This window comes from Saccostrea echinata, unplaced genomic scaffold (assembly GCF_033153115.1).
Source record: "Saccostrea echinata isolate AGI-Se365-2 ecotype Australia unplaced genomic scaffold, CSIRO_AGI_Sech_v1 ptg000064l, whole genome shotgun sequence".
NCBI lineage: Eukaryota > Metazoa > Mollusca > Bivalvia > Ostreida > Ostreidae > Saccostrea > Saccostrea echinata.
Window position 1 is genome coordinate 3449233 of NW_026889813.1, and position 21455 is coordinate 3470687.

At 32.3% G+C, this 21455-nt stretch overlaps 1 protein-coding gene across 2 annotated transcripts; it reads left to right on the forward strand.

Moving 5' to 3' along the window:
• Nucleotides 1-422: 422 nt before the first annotated feature.
• LOC133175822 (phosphonopyruvate decarboxylase-like) lies at nucleotides 423-20736 on the forward strand. Of its 2 annotated transcripts, XM_061310946.1 has the most exons (11): nucleotides 423-540; nucleotides 1001-1099; nucleotides 7088-7102; nucleotides 10899-11046; nucleotides 11524-11654; nucleotides 12376-12535; nucleotides 12745-12800; nucleotides 13898-14010; nucleotides 14513-14623; nucleotides 14956-15262; nucleotides 20276-20736. In XM_061310946.1, exons 1-11 carry the CDS (start codon nucleotides 499-501, stop codon nucleotides 20453-20455), a joined length of 1362 nt encoding a protein of 453 aa, XP_061166930.1. In that variant the 5' UTR covers nucleotides 423-498; the 3' UTR covers nucleotides 20456-20736. The 2 variants fall into 2 exon arrangements, with proteins under 2 accessions (XP_061166930.1, XP_061166931.1); XM_061310947.1 differs by lacking the exon at nucleotides 7088-7102 and having other exon boundaries at nucleotides 429-540; nucleotides 20276-20725.
• Nucleotides 20737-21455: the final 719 nt, after the last annotated feature.

Genomic DNA, 21455 nt, shown 5'->3' on the forward strand with positions numbered 1-21455 from the left:
ATTTAAAAATTTTGCACAATTAATTATTCTGTTTGAAATTGCTAGCATTAAAATATCTTGTTAAATTCTTTTTGAAAAGATTAAAACCATTTTCAAATCAATGTAAATTAGAAAGTAATAAGCAGAATTAAATTTTGGTCTTAGTCGTAAGTTCTTTTGTAGATTTTGTAGACTTGATATAAAATTTATCATAATTCAAGGAATAAAATCAAGGCTGTGGAAATTGAGGAATCTTTAAGAGCTGTATTCTATCTTCTTTTTTTTTTTTTAATTTTATAAATATTACTTTAATTCCACAAGTTCTTAATCAGAACTGGTTGCAGAAGACGGGTAACAGGGTTTTTCCGGATAATGCAAATCTCCTGTTCAACTCCCTCTTTCCTCATTACCGTGATCATTCTTATTCCGGTTTGTGAATTCGTTAGGCACGTTGCTAGAAGTTAGCGTTGTCACGGTTGACTATCCAATCCAGGATCTTCCACAGGGTTGTGCAGTAAAATGGCTAAAGCTGGAACATTAAGAAGGTTTTCTAGATTACTGGTAATAATTTCCTTGAAATGTTTATCTTCATTTAGTCTGCATATTTCTTGAAAAGTATATAGTTCATTAGATGTTTTTTGTCGATAGTAAAAAGCTGACACGTATCTTTAGCACTGTCAGATCGATCTGAACACGAAGATAAGGCGTGATTTTAAAGTTAACACCCAGAATGTGAATGGAAAGTCTTTATCGTGAAACTTTAAGCCCTATTGTGTTCTTTCTGAATGCCAAAACGTTGATTAAAAATCAAATACATGTACAGTGGGTGGGAAAAATTTTTGCCATTGAAGTTCATGAGTGTGGTCAAAAGTTTAATGTTTTTTCACTATATGATTCCATTGATTGAAAAAAAGTAGATAAATTTTAGGTCTACATTCAATATTTATCTGTACACTTATGTGTCATTTTTTTAGGGACCATAGTATTAAGAAAATGATTTTCACCAACATTCTTTTTGCAGACAAATAACATTTACATTAGCCTTGGTCGCTCATGTTGTGGGATCAAGCAAGAATTTCACACAGGACCTAAAGTCTGCAAAAGTCAAACCTATCAGAAGGTAACAATTTATATGTTGCTTTTTTTCCCTTTTTTACTTTAGCTTATAAAATAGAATTCATAATACTTTATTGATCAGATTGTTTATGTGATTGTCAAATAAGTTGAAAGTGTTAAAGTTCATTAAATGATAAGTAAGATACAATTTGTTTACAATTTTATGATATTTTAGCTCTTGTTAAGTTGAGAAGAAATTATTTTATACATCCAGTGTCAACTTCCAAGGTTGAAGTTTTTTGAGTATATTCAAGTGCTAAGAGTCCTACCTGAACCAAATTTGCAAGGAATACACACTATTAATCTTGCTATATATGCTTTATCTGACATAGATTTTCCAGCTGAAAGGCCAAATCTTTTTTTTTTTTTTTTTAGCAAATACATTAGCAAGTAAATTGGTAACTAATATAGGCTCTTCCTGTAACTTATTCACATGGATGATATGTCATTTAAGGACCAATCAAGTCTTGCTTTAGTTGCACAATAAGACCCATCTTTGTGGATAAATTAACAGCTTAAGATTTTAAGTCACATTTCTTCTTAAGAAGATATGAATCTTCTTAGACAAAAATTGCATGGATAATGTACAGATATAGGATGAAAAAGTACTGGCTTTGCTTTGCTTAGGATGCTGCAGGTGAACATTAACATTGTTTTTGGATGGGTGACCCTTGTATCAAAAACTGATTGAGGAAAAATACTTTGTGGTGTTATTGTTTGCTACATGTATGTTCACACTCTCAGTAGTCAACAGTTACAGAAACAGTGGAAAATTATAGATTAAAAAGATTTGATATATAAGAAAAGACAGAAGTATTAAATTAATAAAATACTGCACAATAAAATCATCAGGATTATGTGCCAAAGGAAAAATCAGTGAAACGTACTACATGTACACATCTGCATATGTAAATTTAGTACAGTGATTGGGCCAAATAAAAAATATGTGTGTTTCTGGTAACATGCCAAAAAATAATTAGGGTAGGTAGGTAGGTGAGATTTTTTCTTTTCACTTTACTTTTTATCTTGAAAGCATCAGTTAATCATTAAACTGTTTTCGTCATATATGCATAAGCATTTATAAATATACACACAACAAAACAAGTGTACTCTTTAAAACACTTGAATAGACTCATTTTTACGTGTCTGAGACATGCATTTTATTGACTGGAGCATGAGAAATCTCTACTAGTGAAGAAAAGTAGAGTTCAAAATCCAGATTTAGAATAGAGTAGTATGGTTGGGTCCTGGTGGTAATAATTGGGGTCAGTCGGGTTACTAGAAACACATATTATTTTAGCCTTGTCTATAATATACATCTGATAAGTGTGTAATGATATTCAAGTATACTGCAATACAAAAAAAAATGTACCATACCACAGTACAAAAACTGTGTACCTGTATATCTGGAATATATAACAATTTAAGAAATATATTACTGGGTATTTATCTTCAGTTAAACCTTATAAACCTTATATAAGAGATTTTCTTTATTAACTTAATATGCTGTTTTTTTTATTGTGTTCAGAGCTTACTAAATGTTACTTAATGTGTTTTTGAACTTGAAGAAATAATCTTTAATTTTTATCCTTTCACAGTGAGATAGGAAAATTTCTCATTTCAGAAGAGAGACATATAAATTATATAAAAAAAATTATTAAAGGTGAAATATTATGATACAGTCCCAGTGTATCATGATATTGCAGGAAAACTTAGCCTAAGTTAAGAAAATATCAGAATACATAATTCTATAAATATTATATAAAAGCTAGAAAAAAAATAATTCAAGTTCAGGTGTTTTTTTCCTCTTTCTTCCATATAAGTACAAACCAGTAGGTGTGTAACAATGTGGCTAATATGTATCATGGTATATCATGATACACGGGGACTGTATTATGATACATAATGTGATATTTCACCTTTCATAATTTTTTATTTAAGTTGAGTTTCTTTGTAGATTATTTTTTCAGTCCCCAGATACATTATGTAACATATGATAAGCTCTGAACAGAATAAAAACAGGAAAAGTAAGATCATTTTCATTAGTTTAAACTTAAAAGAAATAGCATAAATTGCTTTAAATGTTACACATCATGATACACGGGTATACCATTAATGTGCCCTGTTATGGTACAATTTTTCTTTTTTTGTATTGCGGTATAATGGTATATGGTATTGTTGCACCACTACAGAGCAGTAGAGCTATAGTCTCAACAGAGGCTTTTGATACACAATCATTTCTACTGATATTTGTAATCGTATCTTGGAAAGATTTCATTTTGATACCCACCGTATTCTACTGATCCAGATGCACATCATAACACATACTTAACACATATATAATTTGTATGCAAAATACATGTCCATGCAGTATTCACAACATAAACAAATTTAATGCATCATTTTATGTCATTTAATTTCATCTGATGTATTCAATATACTGTGCACATATAGAAGCACAATGTACATCTTATTCATAAAGCTGTATGTTAATTAACAAGACAAGGTTTGTATTTCTAAAAAAAAAATTTCTTATCTGAAGGCTGGAAAACAGGTTAATGTAAGTGATACATGTTTCAAACTCATGATTAATTCTCTGCAGTTTTTCAAACAAACACTTAGTCTTTGCATGAGAACAAAGAACAAACCCAAAGCTTTCGGAGGGAGCAGGGTACTCCTAGTGGGCAGAAGGGGTACGGTTTTGATGATATACCTTAGTGGAACTTCTTTATATTTTTGTCCCCATTTTCACTGAACATGGGGGATATTGATTTGTGTCTGTCTATCCATATATCTGTGTGTCTGTCTGTGTGTAACAGTTTCTGTTTCCAACTAATATCTCAAAAAGCCTTTGACTGTCACAGAGGCTCTGTCGGTAGAGCACTCAATCCGTGAAGGACGTGTTCGAATCATGGCCACGATTGACCTAAGTTGATAAAAAATAGGTAGCAACTGTCCCTTCACCAAGAGCTCGGCACTTTGAAGTGAAAGTTGTGGGTCTTTCGGATGAGACCTCAAAAACTGAGGCCCTGTGTCATGAAAGGCGTTGGCACAATAAAGAACTCTCACTGTTCAGTGGCCCGAGTGCCGAGTAAAGGTCTAAATTTGAAGCCCTTCACTGGTAAATGGTGATGTCTTTGTATGAATGAAAAATTCTCAAACAGGACGTAAAACAACATACAATCAATCAGAAAGCCTTTGAGCTTTTGCAATGAAATATTATATGATAATTCTGCATGACTTATAGAAGACCCCTATTGATTTTGAGGTCAAAAGTCAAGGTCAGAAATTCCAGGCAATATCTTAAGAAGCCTTTGAGATTTTGCAATGAAATTTTATTTCACAACTTCTTATGGCCTTAAGACTCATTGATTTTGAGGCCAATACGTCAAAAGTCAAGGTCAGAAATCATATACAGTTGAACTTCAGTATCTCAAACATGGATATCTCGAATACAATGTTTTACCCTCAGTATCTTTAACCCACGGATATCTTGAAGTATTTTCTTGGTCCCATCGAGTTTCAGATAATGAGGTTTGACTGTACATTGCAAATATCATTTTCCAGATTATAACTTTAGTTTTCTTTTGACTTTTAAGCTCACCTGAGATGAAGGCTGAAGTGAGTTTTTCTGATCAAAATTTGTCTGTTGTCTGTCATTGTTGTTGTAAATTTTTCACATTTTCATCTTCTTCCACTGGGCCAATGTCAACCAAACTTGGCACAGAGTATCCATTGGTAAAGGGGATTCAAATTTGTTCAAATGAAGGGCCACACCATCTTCCAAGGGGAGATAATTAAGAAAAAGTAAAATTGGGTGGGGTCATTTAAAAATCTTCTTCTCAAGATCCATCAGGCCAGAAAAGATGAAACTTATTATGTAAAAAGCTTTCTGACATAGTGTAGATTCCGGTTTGTTCAAATCATGACCCCTGGGGGTAGGATGGGGCCACAAAGGGCGATCAAAGTTTTACACAGGAAAACATTGGGGAAAATCTGAAAATCTTTAAAAATCTTTTTCTCAAGAACAATAAAGTCATAATTAGTGATATTTATATTAAAGCATCCTTAGGTAGTGTAATTTTTTCAAATCATGATCCCTAGGGTTAGGGTGGGGTCACAATGAGCAAACAAAGTTTTGCATAAGGAATATATAGGAAAAATCTTTAAAAATCAAATTTTCTCAAGAACAGCAAAGCCATGATTAGTCATATTTATGTGGAAGCATCCTTAGGTAGTGTAGATTCAGGTTTGTTCAAATCATGACTACTGGGGATTGAGAGGGGCGACAATGATAGATCGAAGTCATACATAGGTATACATAGGAAAAATCTGTAAAAATCATCTTTTCAAGAACAGCAAAGCCACGATTAACATGATATTTAAAAAATCTTCTTCTCAAGAACAGCAAAGCCGTGATAAGACATCCTCAGATGGTTTGCATTCAATAAAAAATCTTTGAAAATCAAATCTTATTCTCAAAAATAGCAAAGCTATGATTGGTCATATTTATATGGAAGCATCCTTAGGTATTTTAGATTCAAGTTGTTCAAATCATGACCCCCAGGGGTAGGGAGGGGGCACAATTGGTGATCAAAATTTTACATGGGAATACATAGAATAAATTGTTAAAAATCTTCTTCTCATGAATAGCAAATCCATGATTAGTCATATTAATTCAAAAGCATCCTCAGGTAGTGTAGATTTAAGTTTGTTCAAATCATGTTTCCTTGGGGTAGGACAGGGCAACAACAGAAGATCAAACATATAGAAAAAAAATCTTCTAAACCATGAGTAGTCAAAGAAATATGGAAGCATCCTCAGTTAGTGTAGATTCAAGTGAACAAATCATTCCTCCCCTCCCCTCTCCCCTGGGGGTTATTTGCGATCACTTATTTAATCTTTTCCATACTAAACTGATTTCTGCTTTTTCCTAGCCAATTACATGTACTAGGTGAGTTATGTGGCCCATGGGCCTCTTGTTTTCAATAGAATTTAAAATCACAACTCCCTGAGTAGGGCCTAAAGAACAAAGAAGACCAAAGCTTAAGGTCATGAATTTCTTAAACCCAAAAATAAACCCTATTGACTTTAAGGACAAAAGCTGAATGGTCAAGGTTGACTTTTTTTAGTTCTCCAACTGCAAATTTTTGTTTTTTGTTTTTCCACCCTCCTCATTTTTCCTTAAGCTGGGGATGCAAATTAGCTTGTTTATTTTACTGTAGAGTTGGATTTTTTTTTCATTTTGATGAAAGTTATTTGATGTAAATGGTATGAAGAATAATTAAAGATAGAAAGTATATATTTACATGTATAAGTAAATGTTAATTCTTTTTTAAAAATCTGAACTTATGTTACTATGTCTCTGAATTTAGAAGATCAAGAAAAGGTAGTGTTTGAAAAAAAAAATGTTTTGAAACATACTTGTAATTGTGTTACCCTGTTTCAAATTCTGAGGAATAATGCTGCTGGTAATAATTTGAAATTAGAATGATCTTAAAAATGATTTCTTAATTATGATAATTATGCTCTTCTTCCTAGAAGAAAAAAAAGCTTCAATTCACCTTCCCACCCACATGTTGATTAAATTTTCATTTCAAAATGTGTAACAATGACTATGTAGTGGAGAAAAAAATCAGTTGTTCAATATCACTCTTACTGTTGGCAATTAAATTAAGATAAAATTTGCCTGCATGGACTTATTAATTTATTTGACATATATCAGTCAGGATTCTCATAATGATATATGTAAATAATCAAAAACATGATTCTGAAGTAATAGATATTTGTTTGGTATGCTTTGTCAGTTATAAAGTCTGACACTTCTCTGAAAATTTTGACAGCTCTGCAGATGCACCTGTATATATATTATATATTGTACTGATATTTGTTTTGCCATGTATAACATGATGACTTTCTGTGTACAGCTTTTATATGTATATATATTTTATGTATATATATATATATATATGTATATATCTCATAATTTTAGAGCAAACAAGAGAAGGTAAGGCTCATATTAAAATAATTGTCAGCTCTAGTTTATTGTGTTGCTTGTCTCTATAGTGTTTGTGATGCTTTAGTTAAGCTGACTTAATGCTATCATTTGACAAGTAAGAAGACATGTGGAACACTCTTTCTATTTCAGAGAAATAAAGTTTAAGCGATCTTGCAAGCAGTATAACCATAAGTGCAAAATGGCCATTTTTTTTGGACAATAGAAAACTTTCTGAGTAATACCATTGAATAGAGTAACTTGCAATTGTTAAATGAAGATAAGTTTGGTGAAAATTTCTAAGATAAAGTCCAAAATATTATAAATATACCTGTTTGTACAAAGGTGCTTATAAAATTATAGATTTAAAAAAAAAAGCTGTCTTAAAATCAGAGTGATTGTCAAGCTGATGTGCTGTACTCTTTATCTACCATGCATTAAAAAGGAAATAAGTGCTGTGAACCATATATTGGTTATTCTTGCAAATGTAATAGAAAGGCAAAGTACATTTTTTTATGGGCAATAAAGCTTAAGGCAGGAGTGAAATTCATTTTGCGCCTTAAGAGTCACCTGACTTCTGGAAATATTTTCATCTTTTGTGATAATTTTCTGAATAAAAATCTTCAAGACTGAGAATCAACAATTGGCAACAAATGCATTTATTAGATGTAAATATTAATTCAAATTTTGCATGAAAAAAAAAAAAAATTTGCAAACAGTGTAATCTTTGTATATTATACTTAAAATATACTGTAACAGATTAAATCATTGATATAGTCAAGATACCTCTATATTTGAGTATGCCAACATCAATACCATCTTTAGAATGATTTTAAAATGAAAGGCATGGAGAAAAAGGCTGAATATATTTTAAAAGGATAATTATTTTCTTATTTAATCTATAAATAGGATTTTCAGAAAAGGCAACAGAATTTTCATAAAGTGAAAATTCTGATATTATTAGGGATGTCAATTTTGTCAATAATTCATATTCGAATATTCAATGAAAGTATTCGAATATATTCGAATATTCGATAAAATAAATGAAATCTGTTTTATTTTAAATATGCATCATCCTACTCTCATGAAAGGGTTAGTGTAGGTATATACTTATATTGGAAGTAAAATTGTATGAAGACTTTTGTAGGTGTACAATAAGAAATTCCATTTGATATTTATCAATTTTTGAAATAAATAATTGATTTAAATGTAGAAAAGTATAATTTTAACAAAATGTGTATTTTTAGTAGCTCAAACTGAGGAACCAGTCGTCTTACAAAAGGCAAGATAGTCTTAACGGTATACTGTTCAGATTTTAATACGTGTCGTAATAAATTACAATTATCTGCCTAATATAAGAGATATGATTATAATCTTTGGCACAAAGTAAACAAATATTTCCATAGACAATTTTCGTATAGGTAATTAACTAATTTCTCAATAATGGATATAAAATTCAGGATTATGTACAACCCGAGATAATCAAGTGATTTACACATTTGTTCTGAAATTAAGCCCTTTACAGAATTAATTACAGATTAATTCTATCGGACATTCATTCAATGATCAATTAATTTTTTTTAGTAAGTATAGTTACTCTTCATGCCTTTTAGACATTCTTAGATTTCATTTGTCCTCAATTCTAGATCCGATTGTATCTAACTAATAAAAACTATGAAAGTACGTTTTTTATTATACATAAAGCATTATTGTACAATTCTTTAACACCTTACTCAAAACAAAATACATGTAATTTAGTAGATTTATAAGATAAAAAAGTAGTGAAAGAAATAAGGCCATCAAAATTAATTGCTAGTAAATTAAACAGAGATAATTCCAGCACTGTTCTAATCAAAATTTATTAATCACAGTACTTCTTTTTATGAAATCTAAAAAACACTGAATATTCGAATCTTAAATTCATTTTCGAATATCAACTCATCGAATGAATATTCGAATGTTTGAATATTCATTGCCATCCCTAGATATTATACATATTAATCAACTACGCATGCACATATTGATCAACGGTCACCTTCTGTCAGCTTTTCTGTTGTACATGCATGCATCTAATATTCTTTTCACTGTCAGAGTAATGTATGTGGCATATGCATGTATGTAGCATGTTCCATCATATATATATATATATATATATATATATATATATATATATATATATATATATATATATATATATACATACACACACACACTATAATACAGTGTACAAAAATTGTCTAACCCAGATGTCATATTTTTCAAAATTACCAGGTAAGAAATTCCTTGATCTTTATTAAAAATTTGTCTATCCTGATGAAAAGTTTTGGTAACATGGACTAACATGAATTTTGTACACTGAATGTATATGATATATATGAAAGCCCATTGAGCTCATTTTTATAGGTTAAAGAAAAAAAAATTACCACTTTTTTGTCAATTTTCTGAGATCTTAATTTTATTTCAAATTCAATAGACTGTAAGTTTTTAAAAAATGACACCAGAAAAGGGGATCATTTTCCCAAAATTCAGAATTATAAAGTTTCACTTTGGAAAAACTTGCATAAACTTTCAAAATATTTGAACAATGTTGAGAAAGACAAAATGTGACAGCAAAAGAGATTTAGATTTTAGGAGGAAAGACACATTCAGTGGCAAGAAAACTTAAAATTTCAGCTTAATTGTGATAATCCAAATTCAAAATAGTCTTTCGTTTTTCATTATAATGAGTAAACTAGATTATTAAATTAAAAGGAAATGGAAACGCAAAAGTTACGCGTTATAATGTGAAAGTTGCTCATTTATTCGCAAAAGTTATGCATTTATAACATGAAAGTTACATGTTATAACGCGAAAGTTTCACATTTATTTGCGAAAGGTACGCTTTATTACGCGAAAAAATAATTTTTTTTTTTTACATAGGAAATGAACTCAATGAGCTTTCATAGATCTATAACACTGATAAAATTAAATGAAAATATCTGGATATATTCTAGATTATATTTGTATATGTTAACTACTATTCAACATCAGTTTTCTCAAACTTTGCTGATTAGCAATATCTTTGAAAAAAAAAAGTCCGAGTTTTCATGAAAAAAATTTGAAACTTGAACTCAAACTATACAGAGATAAAACTGAAGTCATGCCAATATATCTCTAATGTTTTATATATTGACATTCAAGTTCAGCTGTTCTTATTTAATTATACAGATAATTTTTTTTTTTTTTTTTTTGGGGGGGGGGGGGAGGATGGTTATAATTTTTGGGTGCTTGGTTTTGAATTGTGCTTAGCTTATGTGAGCCAAAGGTTAAAGTAAACTTTAATTTCTAATTGGCCCATGGAAGCAGGATTGAAAGATTGTGAATGCTAGGATTTTGGAATTTACAAGATAGTATACATACAGGAAAATTCTTTATTGAATAGATGTTATAGTATTACAATTTACATATTTGATATGCAGGTATATGCAAGTATCCTTTAATATTAGATATTTGTTTGAAAAGTTACTGATTGAAAAAAGTTTTGAAAATAAACAAAGATGTTATATGTCCTAACTCCTTTGAATTAAAAATACTGTAGAAGTACTTTTTACCATGTGGTATTAATTTACGCCATCTATGTGGTCAAGAATTTTCCACAAAAATTTGTCCTGTAAATTTGAAGTGAATTTAAGGCATATAGTGGCAATCTCAGAAATCTGCGTAATTTTCTACCCAGGGATTGAACAGAAATTGTGATTCCTCTGAATTTGACACCGTGAAAAACAAGTACCAGTACTGCTTAACTTACAAAGATTTGTCATTTTTTCAGCAATATGAGGAGCAGCAAAGAAGGAACGAGGATGCAGGAGAGTTGACAGAGTTAGTGCGAGACTTCTTACTGCCAGACGAGTTCTACAAATCCTGTCTCAATATCGGCGTGGACTTCTTCTGTGGTGTACCAGACTCACTATTGAAAGGTACACCATTTAAACCTTTGTAGCTTTTAGTAGCTCTCTAGAGTGAACTTTATGGTTATGTGTCTGGTTTTATATGAAATGTAGAAGGATTGCAGGATAGATTACAAAATAATGTACATGTACAAAAAATATTATTTAATAATATATTTATGAAGAAGTCGAGATAATTTTTGGAGTACTTGGAACTATTGAATTTTATTCAAGTCTTAAAGTAGCCTAAGAATGGCTGAGGTAGTTCTTATTCTTTCAGAATTATATCATAAATCGATGTTAACGCCTATTTTGTTCTGATTCTTTCACCTAACGCCTTTCACCTAACGACCTCAGGCAAACAGTTTGGTTCTTGGGTCTGACAAAATGCATGTTGCCCTCAAACTCAGTCAATAAATGTATATTATATACCAGCAACATTTCATTCATGCTGATATTGGTACCTTTTCTTATTTCAGATTTTACTAGTACCTTTTCTTATTTCAGATTTTTGTGCCTATGTCACACAAAATGCACCCAAAGAAAAGCATGTTATCACTGCAAACGAGGGCAATGCTGTAGCTGTAGCAACAGGTTATCACCTAGCAACTGGCAAGCACCCTATGGTATATCTGCAGGTATGAAATTTTTTAAATTACTATAAATGTACAATTGTATTTAATATCCTTGGTGTATGTTGATTGATTGTTTTGGAGCTAAGAAAAATTCTAAGGAGCTATTTGATAATATGTTAGGCATTAGGCTTAGGCTTAATATCTGTTATATTATAAATGTAGAGCACAGTATTTGTGTCATTTTGTTACACAGGTACTTGTGGACAGGTCCCCCCCCCCCCCCCCATGCAACCCCGATGTGTGTGGGACATTTTTTTCACAAATTATATTTATTACTCTTATTCATCTTTTGTATCATAGGAAAAAAATCGAGATAACCCCCAAATAATCGTTCCATACAAAAATACCCCACTATACATTATAAGAGAGATCTGTGCACAAGTACCTGTGATTTTGTTATATTCAAATTCTTGCAAATAGATTTTAATTGCTGTAATCCCTGGCCATTGAGAATTAATCTGGGTTGAGGTGAAACGGTGTGATAGTGACCTTGATTGGCGATGATGAGGGTACATGTACCTTCCCGCAGTGATGTGACAAAGTCAGCCATGAATTATATAATATACACTTAAATTTTGAACTGAAAGAAATATTAATAGCTTGCTAGCACAAAAAAATGATAGAAGATATCCCCCCCCCCCCCCAAAAAAAAATTAAAAATAAGTAAATGAATAAAACTTTTTCTCTTAAAACCATGATAAAAAAATAATTTTTTGTGTTATAGAATTCTGGTTTGGGCAATATTATTAACCCAGTAATGTCGCTGACTTCCCCGTCAGTATACAGTGTGCCTATGATCCTTCTAATTGGCTGGAGAGGGGAACCAGGCAAGAGAGATGAACCACAACATCTGGTACAGGGGCAGGCAACTCCAGGACTTCTTGGTATATTTAATGTTAAGGGCTGACAAGTGACAATCTTTCACATTCTGAAACAATATTTAAGCTTCATTCTTTCGAAAGGATCCTTAATTCTGTATGACTGTGTGAATACAAGTAGATTTGCATTTTTCTCATCTTTTCTAAATAATAGCTCTATTGCTGGAATAAAAGATCCTTTTTCATTGTGAATTGTACATTTTCCGATATTTTAGCTGCCCTAGGAATTCCTTTCCAACCACTTCCTGACTATGAAGATGGTGCTGATCAGGTATTTATTTACATGTTTATATGGATATTTTATCATCTGCCACTTTGACAATAGAGTACACCAAGTTGATTGGACATTTGTAGCATTAAGAAGGTAAATATTAAGTCAAACATTCTCTCTCTGTTCTGGCCATAGCAGGAGAAGTGTATAGGGATTCAAAATGAGTGTTTATTGCTTAACGAGACCGAGTCTAATTATTTCTAACCTTTGTATTTTGATAAAATTTCTTGAATGAACTTTTACTTATATACTAGTTATTTTAAGATTAAAAAATCAAATGTTTACCATCCCGATTTCTTAGGGGCCATCTCAAAAGTTGTTAAATTTTACTATTGGACCCTATAAAAATTTGTTGGAAAAGTGTCAATTTATCATATTTTCCCCATATTTTTTGTATTTCTGCCCTAAGGATTTCCTTTTCAGTCATGAAATACATGAAAGTTATTGTAAAAAGGCACCAAATTGTGAAATTTCAAAAAAGTTGTTGACCATCTGGTTTGGTGTAGGAATTGTTACAAAGTTTATTTTTTTCCAATGCCCAATACCTCTAAATTTGCCATATTACGGCATACATTTTGTATATATATCAGCACAGATGAATTATTTTGGTAAAAAAAATAATAACCAGAGGTTATGTTTCTTTTGATGTTCTGTCAATAGTTTTTAATAAAATGTCCATACGACATTTGAATACTCAAGCGAGTTATGCATCATTCTTCAGCGTCATGATTGCTTACAGAACTGGAAAACAGTGATGTTGTGAAAACCATTTCAGCATTTATTCTTTAATTATTGTCTTAAAAGCACATTTTAAGACCCATAAACGTTACAGATAATATAATACATGTATAATGTTAATTTTGTATTTAGGATCGGTGTAATGTTGCACCTACGACTGCATGAAACTATAAAGCTTCGCAAAGACATTCGCTTTCGAAATTGGACTTGGCCTCGTTAAGATTGTTCAAGTTAATAATGTATTTTATTCTGAGTACCCAACAATAAAAGACAAAAAAAAAAACCTTTACAGAACTAAACCATAAAAACTGCAGGAAGTTGAATGTAGTGTTAGCTGAGTATCACTGCTATGTTTTTAGGCTTTGCTGACTGCTAAACACTACATGGAGAAGTCTAATGCACCCTATGCATTTCTTGTCAAGAGACAAACATTTGCACCATACAAACTGAAGAAGATACCAACACCAGAGGAGTAAGACTTTTTTTACTCATTATTTTAAAATAAATTCTGATTTGTGTATAAAAATTTTAAAACACTAATAGAACTGAATAAATGGTGTCCCTCTCTGTATATTCATGTACATGTTTATACAATAAAACAGAGGTACAGCTATATGTAGTATGCTTATAACAAATTTATGCTTACAGTGAAGTGATTTTCATTTCTTGTAGTCTTATAAATGTAATTCATTATATATAATGAGTTCATAATACATTTTAATTAAAATGTATTATGAATTCATTATATATAATGAATTACATTTATGAAAAATTAATATTGTTTGTCCCTGGCACTTTTGCTATAATTTTATTTCCACTGTATGTATATAGATATGGATCAATCAGGTTAAATATTCTGTATTTAAGAAAATGAATCAGAAAGAACTGAAAAGGTATTATTTTATCTTTGAGAAATAAAATATGTGAGATGATTGACTTAAGAAGTCATTTTCTAACTATTGGAATTGTTTTAGGTACAAGTTGTCTAGAGAGGAAGCGATGAAGATTATAATAGATAACCTGAGTCAGAAGGATGTGGTAATTAGTGCCACTGGAATGTTGTCAAGGGAACTGTTTGAGTACAGGTAAACTACAACAATGCTCTGGTAATACTCAAACCTATGTGGTACAATGTACTTATAGCCTTGCATTTAGGTACAGATCATACATAAAGATAAAGTACATGTGCATAGAACTTATCCCTGATTTGAAATTTACCAAGAATACGAGAAAAATAAAAGATAGATACATATTATTAAAATTGCTAATGAAATGATTTTCAACAACTTTTTCTTTGCAAACAGATTTATTGGGAGGGGAGAGGGGAGAAGTTGTTGGTTAAAGGTAACCAGTTCAAAATCACGGTAATAAACCATTAACTAAACATGATGGTACATATATATTTTGAAAAATAAAGGGTTGCCAAGGACATGGGCCATGAGAAAGACTTTTTAACAGTGGGATCTATGGGGCATACCTCCACAATAGCCCTAGGGGTGGCCATGCAGAAACCCAAGAGACAGATCTTATGTTTGGACGGAGATGGCTCAGTCATCATGCACATGGGAGCCATGGCAACAGTTGGCCAGTCAAATCAGACCAATTTCAAACACATCATCATCAACAATGGCGCCCATGATTCTGTAGGAGGACAACCAACAGATGCAGCCAACCATGACGAGTTCTCATTTTCAAAAATTGCTGAAGGATGTGGATACAGAAGGGTAGGCACTATTACAGCATAAAGATACACATTAAGGGATAAGATCATTTAAAAGATATATTCATTTTTATCTGTCAGAGTTCTGCTTAATGTGTTAAGCTTTATAGGAGCTACTAGTATCTGTAACTCCATGTGTATTTTTAGATCACTTTGGCCAACGGCTCAGCTGCTTTTTTTTTTAGGTCACCTGAGTCACTCAGGTGACCTATTGCTTTCTGTTTTTGTCTGTCATCGTCAGTCGTCCGTCGTGCGTTAACATTTAAACATTTTCAGCTTCTTCTCCGAAACCGCTCAACCAATTTCAACCAAATTTCAGCCAATATTAGCATCTATGGGTAAAGGGGAAAAAATTGTGAATTTCATGGTCCCTGCCCCCCTGGGGCCTGAGGAGTGGGGCTAAAACCACCAAAATTAATGCAATCTTTAAAAATCTTCTTCTTTACTCCTGGACATCAAGCAGTCAAACTGTTGGCATGATTGTAATAAGCATTGAGCCCTCTACCAATATTGTGAAATTCATGGCCCCAGGGTCAGGGGTTCTGGTGCTAGGGCGGGGCTATATAGATCATATAGTGAAAGTGCATTATTTCTCTGAAAATCTTCTTCTTTGCTCCTGGGTATTAGATAAACTAACTAAGTACATAGTTATGTTGAGCATAGCTGCCTCTTCCAAAATTGTGAATTTCATGGCCCCTGGGTTAGGGGTTCTGGTGTTAGGGCGGGGCTCTATTGATTATATAGTGAACATGCATTTAATCTTTGAAAATCTTCTTCTCTGCTCCTGGGTATGAAATAAACTAACTAAGTACATAGTTATAATGAGCATGACTGCCTCTTCCAAATTTGTGAATTTCATGGCCCCTGGGACAAGGGTTCTGGCATTAGGGTGGGGCTCTATTGTTTATATAGTGAAAATGCATTATATCTTTGAAAATCTTCTTCTCTGCTCCTGGGTATGAAATAAACTAAGTAAGTACATTGTTATGATGAGCATGGCTGCCTCTTCCAAAATTGTGAATTCCATGGCCCCTAGGTCAGGGGTTCTGATGAAGGGGGGGGGGGCTCTATTGATTATATAGTGAAAATTCATAATTTCTTTCAAAATATTTTTCTACTCCTGGTTATAAAGCAAAGAAACAAGTGTATAGTTATGATGAGCAAGGATGCTTTTACAAAAATTTTCAAACTTGTGGTCCCAGGGGTTCTGTTGTTTCTCTAAAAGGGGGGGGGGGTCTCTTTTTGATTATATATTTAAAATGTGTGAATTCTTTGAAAATCTTCAACTAATTGCATAGTTATGATGAAGAGAGTACCTCTTCCAAATTTGTAAATTTTCATGACCCAAGGTCATGGGTTCTGGTGTTAGGGTAAGGCTGTGTTAAATAGTGAAAATGCATTATTTCTTCGAAAATCTCCTCTGCTCCTGGGCATATTGGAAGCAAACAGAGTAAAAGTTTTAATGAGCAAGGGTATTTTTACCAGAATTTTGAACATCTGGATCTTTTAGTCAAGTGTTCTGGTCCTGGCCAGGGCTCTATTAATTTGTATTCTATTGAGTGAAGTTATTCCCCTTTGCCATTCACTTTTGATAATTAATCACTGTAGATAATGTATTTGAAAGGTTAATAGAATAAGAGAATTATGCAAGAACATTTATTGTATAATACAAAAAGTACTTTCATAGTTTTAATAATCAGGTAGACTTGGAAATAATAGGTGAATAAAAATGAAACAAAAATAACTTATCTTCTTAAATGTTCTTCAAAAGCCAAGTGAGGCCAATGTGAGAGGTAATAATATAGACATTTTATTAAAAGTCTGCATGGTAATAGTGATAAATGGGGGACAGATAGAAAGATACTAAACCAATTATTTTGTTGATCATAATAGTAGTATTTTTCTTGCTATTGGGCAACAAAGTTTCATTTATCAGTATATGGATCCTCTAAATTGTTGTGTTCAGGTGACCGATAAGGCCCTTGGGCCTCTTGTTTATTGAAAAGTTCTTAAATTTGTTATGTTTTGTGTGCTGACTAAAATTTTGATATTTTATTCCTCTTTTTAGGTCACCTGAGTCACTCAGGTGACCTATTGCTATCTGTTTTCATCCATCGTTGTCCGTCGTCAGCCGTCCATCGTGTGTTAACATTTGAACATTTTCAGCTTCTTCTCTGAAACTGCTAAACCAATTTCAGCCAATATTAGCATATGGCATCTATGTATGAAGGGGAACAAAATTTGTGAATTTCATGGTCCCTGCCCCCCTGGGGCCTGAGGGATTGGGCTAAAACCACCAAAATTAATGCAATCTTTAAAAATCTTCTTCTTTACTCCTGGACATCAAGCAGTCAAACTGTTGGCATGATTGTAATAAGCGTTGAGCCCTCTACCAAAATTGTGAAATTCATGGCCCCAGGGTCGGGGTTCTGGTGCTAGGGCGGGGCTATATAGATCATATAGTGAAAGTGCATTATTTCTTTGAAAATCTTCTTCTCTACTCCTGGGTATTATTTAAACAAATTAAATACATAGTTATGATAAGCAAAATTGACTCTACCAAAATTGTGAAATTCATAACTCCAGGGTCAGGGATTCTGGTGCTAGGGCGGGGCTATATAGATCATATAGTAAAAGTGCATTATTTCTTTGAAAATCTTCTTCTTTACTCCTGGGTATTATTTAAACAAATTAAATACATAGTTATGATAAGCAAGAGTGACTCTACCAAAATTTTGAAATTCATAACCCCAGGGTCAGGGGTTCTGGTGCTAGGGCGGGGCTAAATAGGTCATATAGTAAAAGTGCATTATTTCTTTGAAAATCTTCTTCTTTACTCCTGCATGGGTATTATTTAAACAAATTAAATACATAGTTATGATAAGCAAGGATGTTTCTTCCAAAATTGTGAATTTCATGGCCCGTGGATCAGGGGTAAAGTGTTAGGGCGGGGCTCTGTTTATTCTATAGTGAAAATGCATTAATGCTTTAAAAATCTTCTTCTTTACTCCTGGGTATTATTTAAACAAACTAAGTACATTGTTATGATAAGCAAGGATGCCTCTTCCAAAATTGTGATATTCATAGCCCCAGGGTCAGGGGTTCTGGTGCTAGGGTGGGGCTATATACATGTAGATTACATAGTGAAAGTGCATTATTTCTTTGAAAATCTTCTTCTTTACTCCTGGGTATTATTTAAACAAGTTAAATACATAGTTATGATAAGCAAGAGTGACTCTACTAAAATTGTGAAATTCATGGCCTCAGGGTCAAGGGTTCTGGTGAAAGGGAGGGGGCTCTATTGATTATATAGTAAAAAGGCAAAATTTCTTTCAGTTGTTTATATTCTTTTCTGCTTCTAGTTAAAAAGCAAAGAAGCTAAGTGTATAGTTATGATGAGCAAGAGTGCTTCTTCTAGAGTAGTGAATTGCATGACCCCTAGCTGGGTCAGATGTGCTCATGTAATGCCCTGTTCACACGGAGAGTTTAATTCGCAGTAAATTAATGCGAAGTAAACTAATGTGAATTAAACTAATGCGAATTAAATTGCATTCACACGACAACTAATGCGCAGTAAACTAATGTGAATTAAATTTTTATTTCTACAATAAGGCTATTCAGTAAGGCTATTATGACGTCACTTTGCGAATCACGTCACATTGTGCCGAGCAGATACATTTGACCACTGATTTGACATAATGTCATAGTGTCTGTACACATTTTAGTGATTATCATAATTTCCCTTTGTTTTCCACTCAAAAATAGCACAAATACCTATATCTGACCACCGACATGTGGCCTGTGACTTAATTCTGCACTTACGCATGTGTCAAAATTTAATTCGAATTAGCTTCGCCTAGCGTTCACACGGAGCTCATGCGAAGTAATTTAATGCGCAGTAAACTAATTCGAATTAAACTAATTCGCATTAAATTCTCCGTGTGAATGCGGATCATATTTAATTCGCAGTAACTTACGTTTAATTCGAATTAAACTCTCCGTGTGAACAGGGCATTAGGGTGGGGCTCTTGATAATATAGTGAAAATGCATTAATTCTATTAAATAATCCTGTCTGCTCCTTAGTGTTAAGCAGATAAACAAAGTAATTACTTAATATGATGAGCAAACTTCTGGTCCCAGGGTGAGAGGCTCGGTGGGGGGGGGGGGGGCTCTATTGATAATATAGTGAATCTGTAGTATAAATGTATTATTTCTTTGAAAATCTTTTCTGCACTTGGGCATATCAGAGGCAAAAAGGGTAAAAGTTTTTTAAAATGAGGAAGGGTATTTTTACCAGATTTTTGAACATCTGGACCATTTGGTCAAGTGTTCTGGTCCTGGCCAGGGCTCTATTAATTTGTATTCTACTGAAAGGAGTTATTATTATCCTTTGCCATTTACTTTTGATAATTAATCACTGTAAATAATGTACTTGAGAGGTTAATAGAATAAGAGAATTATGCAAGATATTTTATTGAATTATACAAAAAGTACTTTCATAGTTTTAATGATCAGGTAGACTTGTAAGTAATAGATCAATAAAAATGAGACAAAAATAACTTGTCTTATTAAATGTTTATGAAAGACCAAGAGAGGCCAATGTAAGAGATTTCAACAAGGAATTAAAATAGTACAGAAGCAATGATAGTTTGTTAATACTGTATATTGATAGTGATAAATGGGGAGCAGATTAGAACCTAATTTAGAAACTTTTAAGGAATACTAAACTAATTATTTTGTTGATCCTGATCACCCTATTTTTCTTGCTTTTGGGCAATAAAGCTTCACCTTTCAGTTCATTTCATACTCTATGGATCCTCTAAATTGTTGTATTATACTCAGGTGACCGTTAAGGCCCTTGGGCCTCTTGTCTTGATTTCCTGGGCCATTTGTAATCAAATATACCACAAAGCATCCCTTGGTAAAGGAAATTCTATTTTGTTCAATTGAAGAGCCAGGCTATCTTAACATATTTCTTAAGTAGATAAAATTTTTGTATGATGTCCTAAATTTCAGACAATGGTAGCTGTTACCCCAGAGGAGGTGGCACAATGTGTACTGGACATGAGGGGGATGGATGGACCAGTCCTTCTGGAGATAAAATCAAGGACAGGAAGTCGTAAAGATCTGGGCCGGCCCACTAGGTCGCCCATAGAGAACAAGGAGGATTTTATGCATTTCTTGGCAATCAATTAAAAATAGTATTTTCTAGGGACTATTTTCTGATCAGTGTTTGAAAAGAGACTGATTATTATGAGTATTTGAAATCTCTTTGTCAGTCTTTCATACATTTCTTTAATGAAAATGTGTTCAGAAATAATTTTTTTTTTATTGTCTGTCCCTGTTCACTTACAATCAATCCAGGTTCATATGCTGTTTACATGTACAAGACCAATATTTGTTTTCAATTCCATTGATTTTAGCATGAAATCTTTTGTATAAGAATTCATTATAATTATAATCTTTTTGATACTTACATGGTACATGTATTTATATTTGCAAAACCATTGAATGAATCGTAATGATTATTATATATATATTTTTTACTGCTTCCTGTATTTATTTTCTAAGTAAACATTGTTATGTGTGAGAGCAATTTTTCTTCATGAGCTAGATTCTCGTGTAATCTTTTGAATTTTATAACAATCTTTTCGTGTTTATTTTTGTAAGGGATGTAAACTCAGGAAGAGTTTCATATTAGTTTGTTTGGGTATTTTTTGTTTTGTTTTAATTCTGATAAAAAAGTGGAAGAATTTTTTTGTTGTTTGTATTTTTGGATTTATGTCTTATAAAGGAGTTGAAGAATTATTTTGTTAAATTTAAACCACTAAATGACATTTTGAATGGATTTACAAAGAATTAATACTAGGACACTTTTGTCAAATGTAGAAAATAAGGACTCTTACTTTTATAAACTTATTTTAAAGGAGATATATATATATATATATATTTCTTTTAGAAAACCCGAGAGAGGGGTTTCATAATGATCTAGATTTATTATAATACAAGTGAATGTGGAATTTTAGAAATGATCATTTTTGTATTTGTAAATTAAATTATGAGATACTGAAGAAATCAAATGTACCTAAGTACTTATGAACCCACTGTTTGACAGGAGTTTTAAAACAAAAGTACAAGTAAAACACGCTAACAATGAAGTGTCTGGGATGGATGATTATGCATCGCTATAAGCGAA

Excerpts from the sequence above, each read along its gene's own strand:
- LOC133175822 (XM_061310946.1), top strand. The coding sequence starts at position 499 with ATGGCTAAAGCTGGAACATTAAGAAGGTTTTCTAGATTACTG. Across the intron at positions 14,624-14,955 it reads AGGGAACTGTTTGAGTACAG|GGTTGCCAAGGACATGGGCC; the intron begins GTAAACTACAAC and ends TGAAAAATAAAG. Across the intron at positions 15,263-20,275 it reads AAGGATGTGGATACAGAAGG|ACAATGGTAGCTGTTACCCC; the intron begins GTAGGCACTATT and ends CCTAAATTTCAG.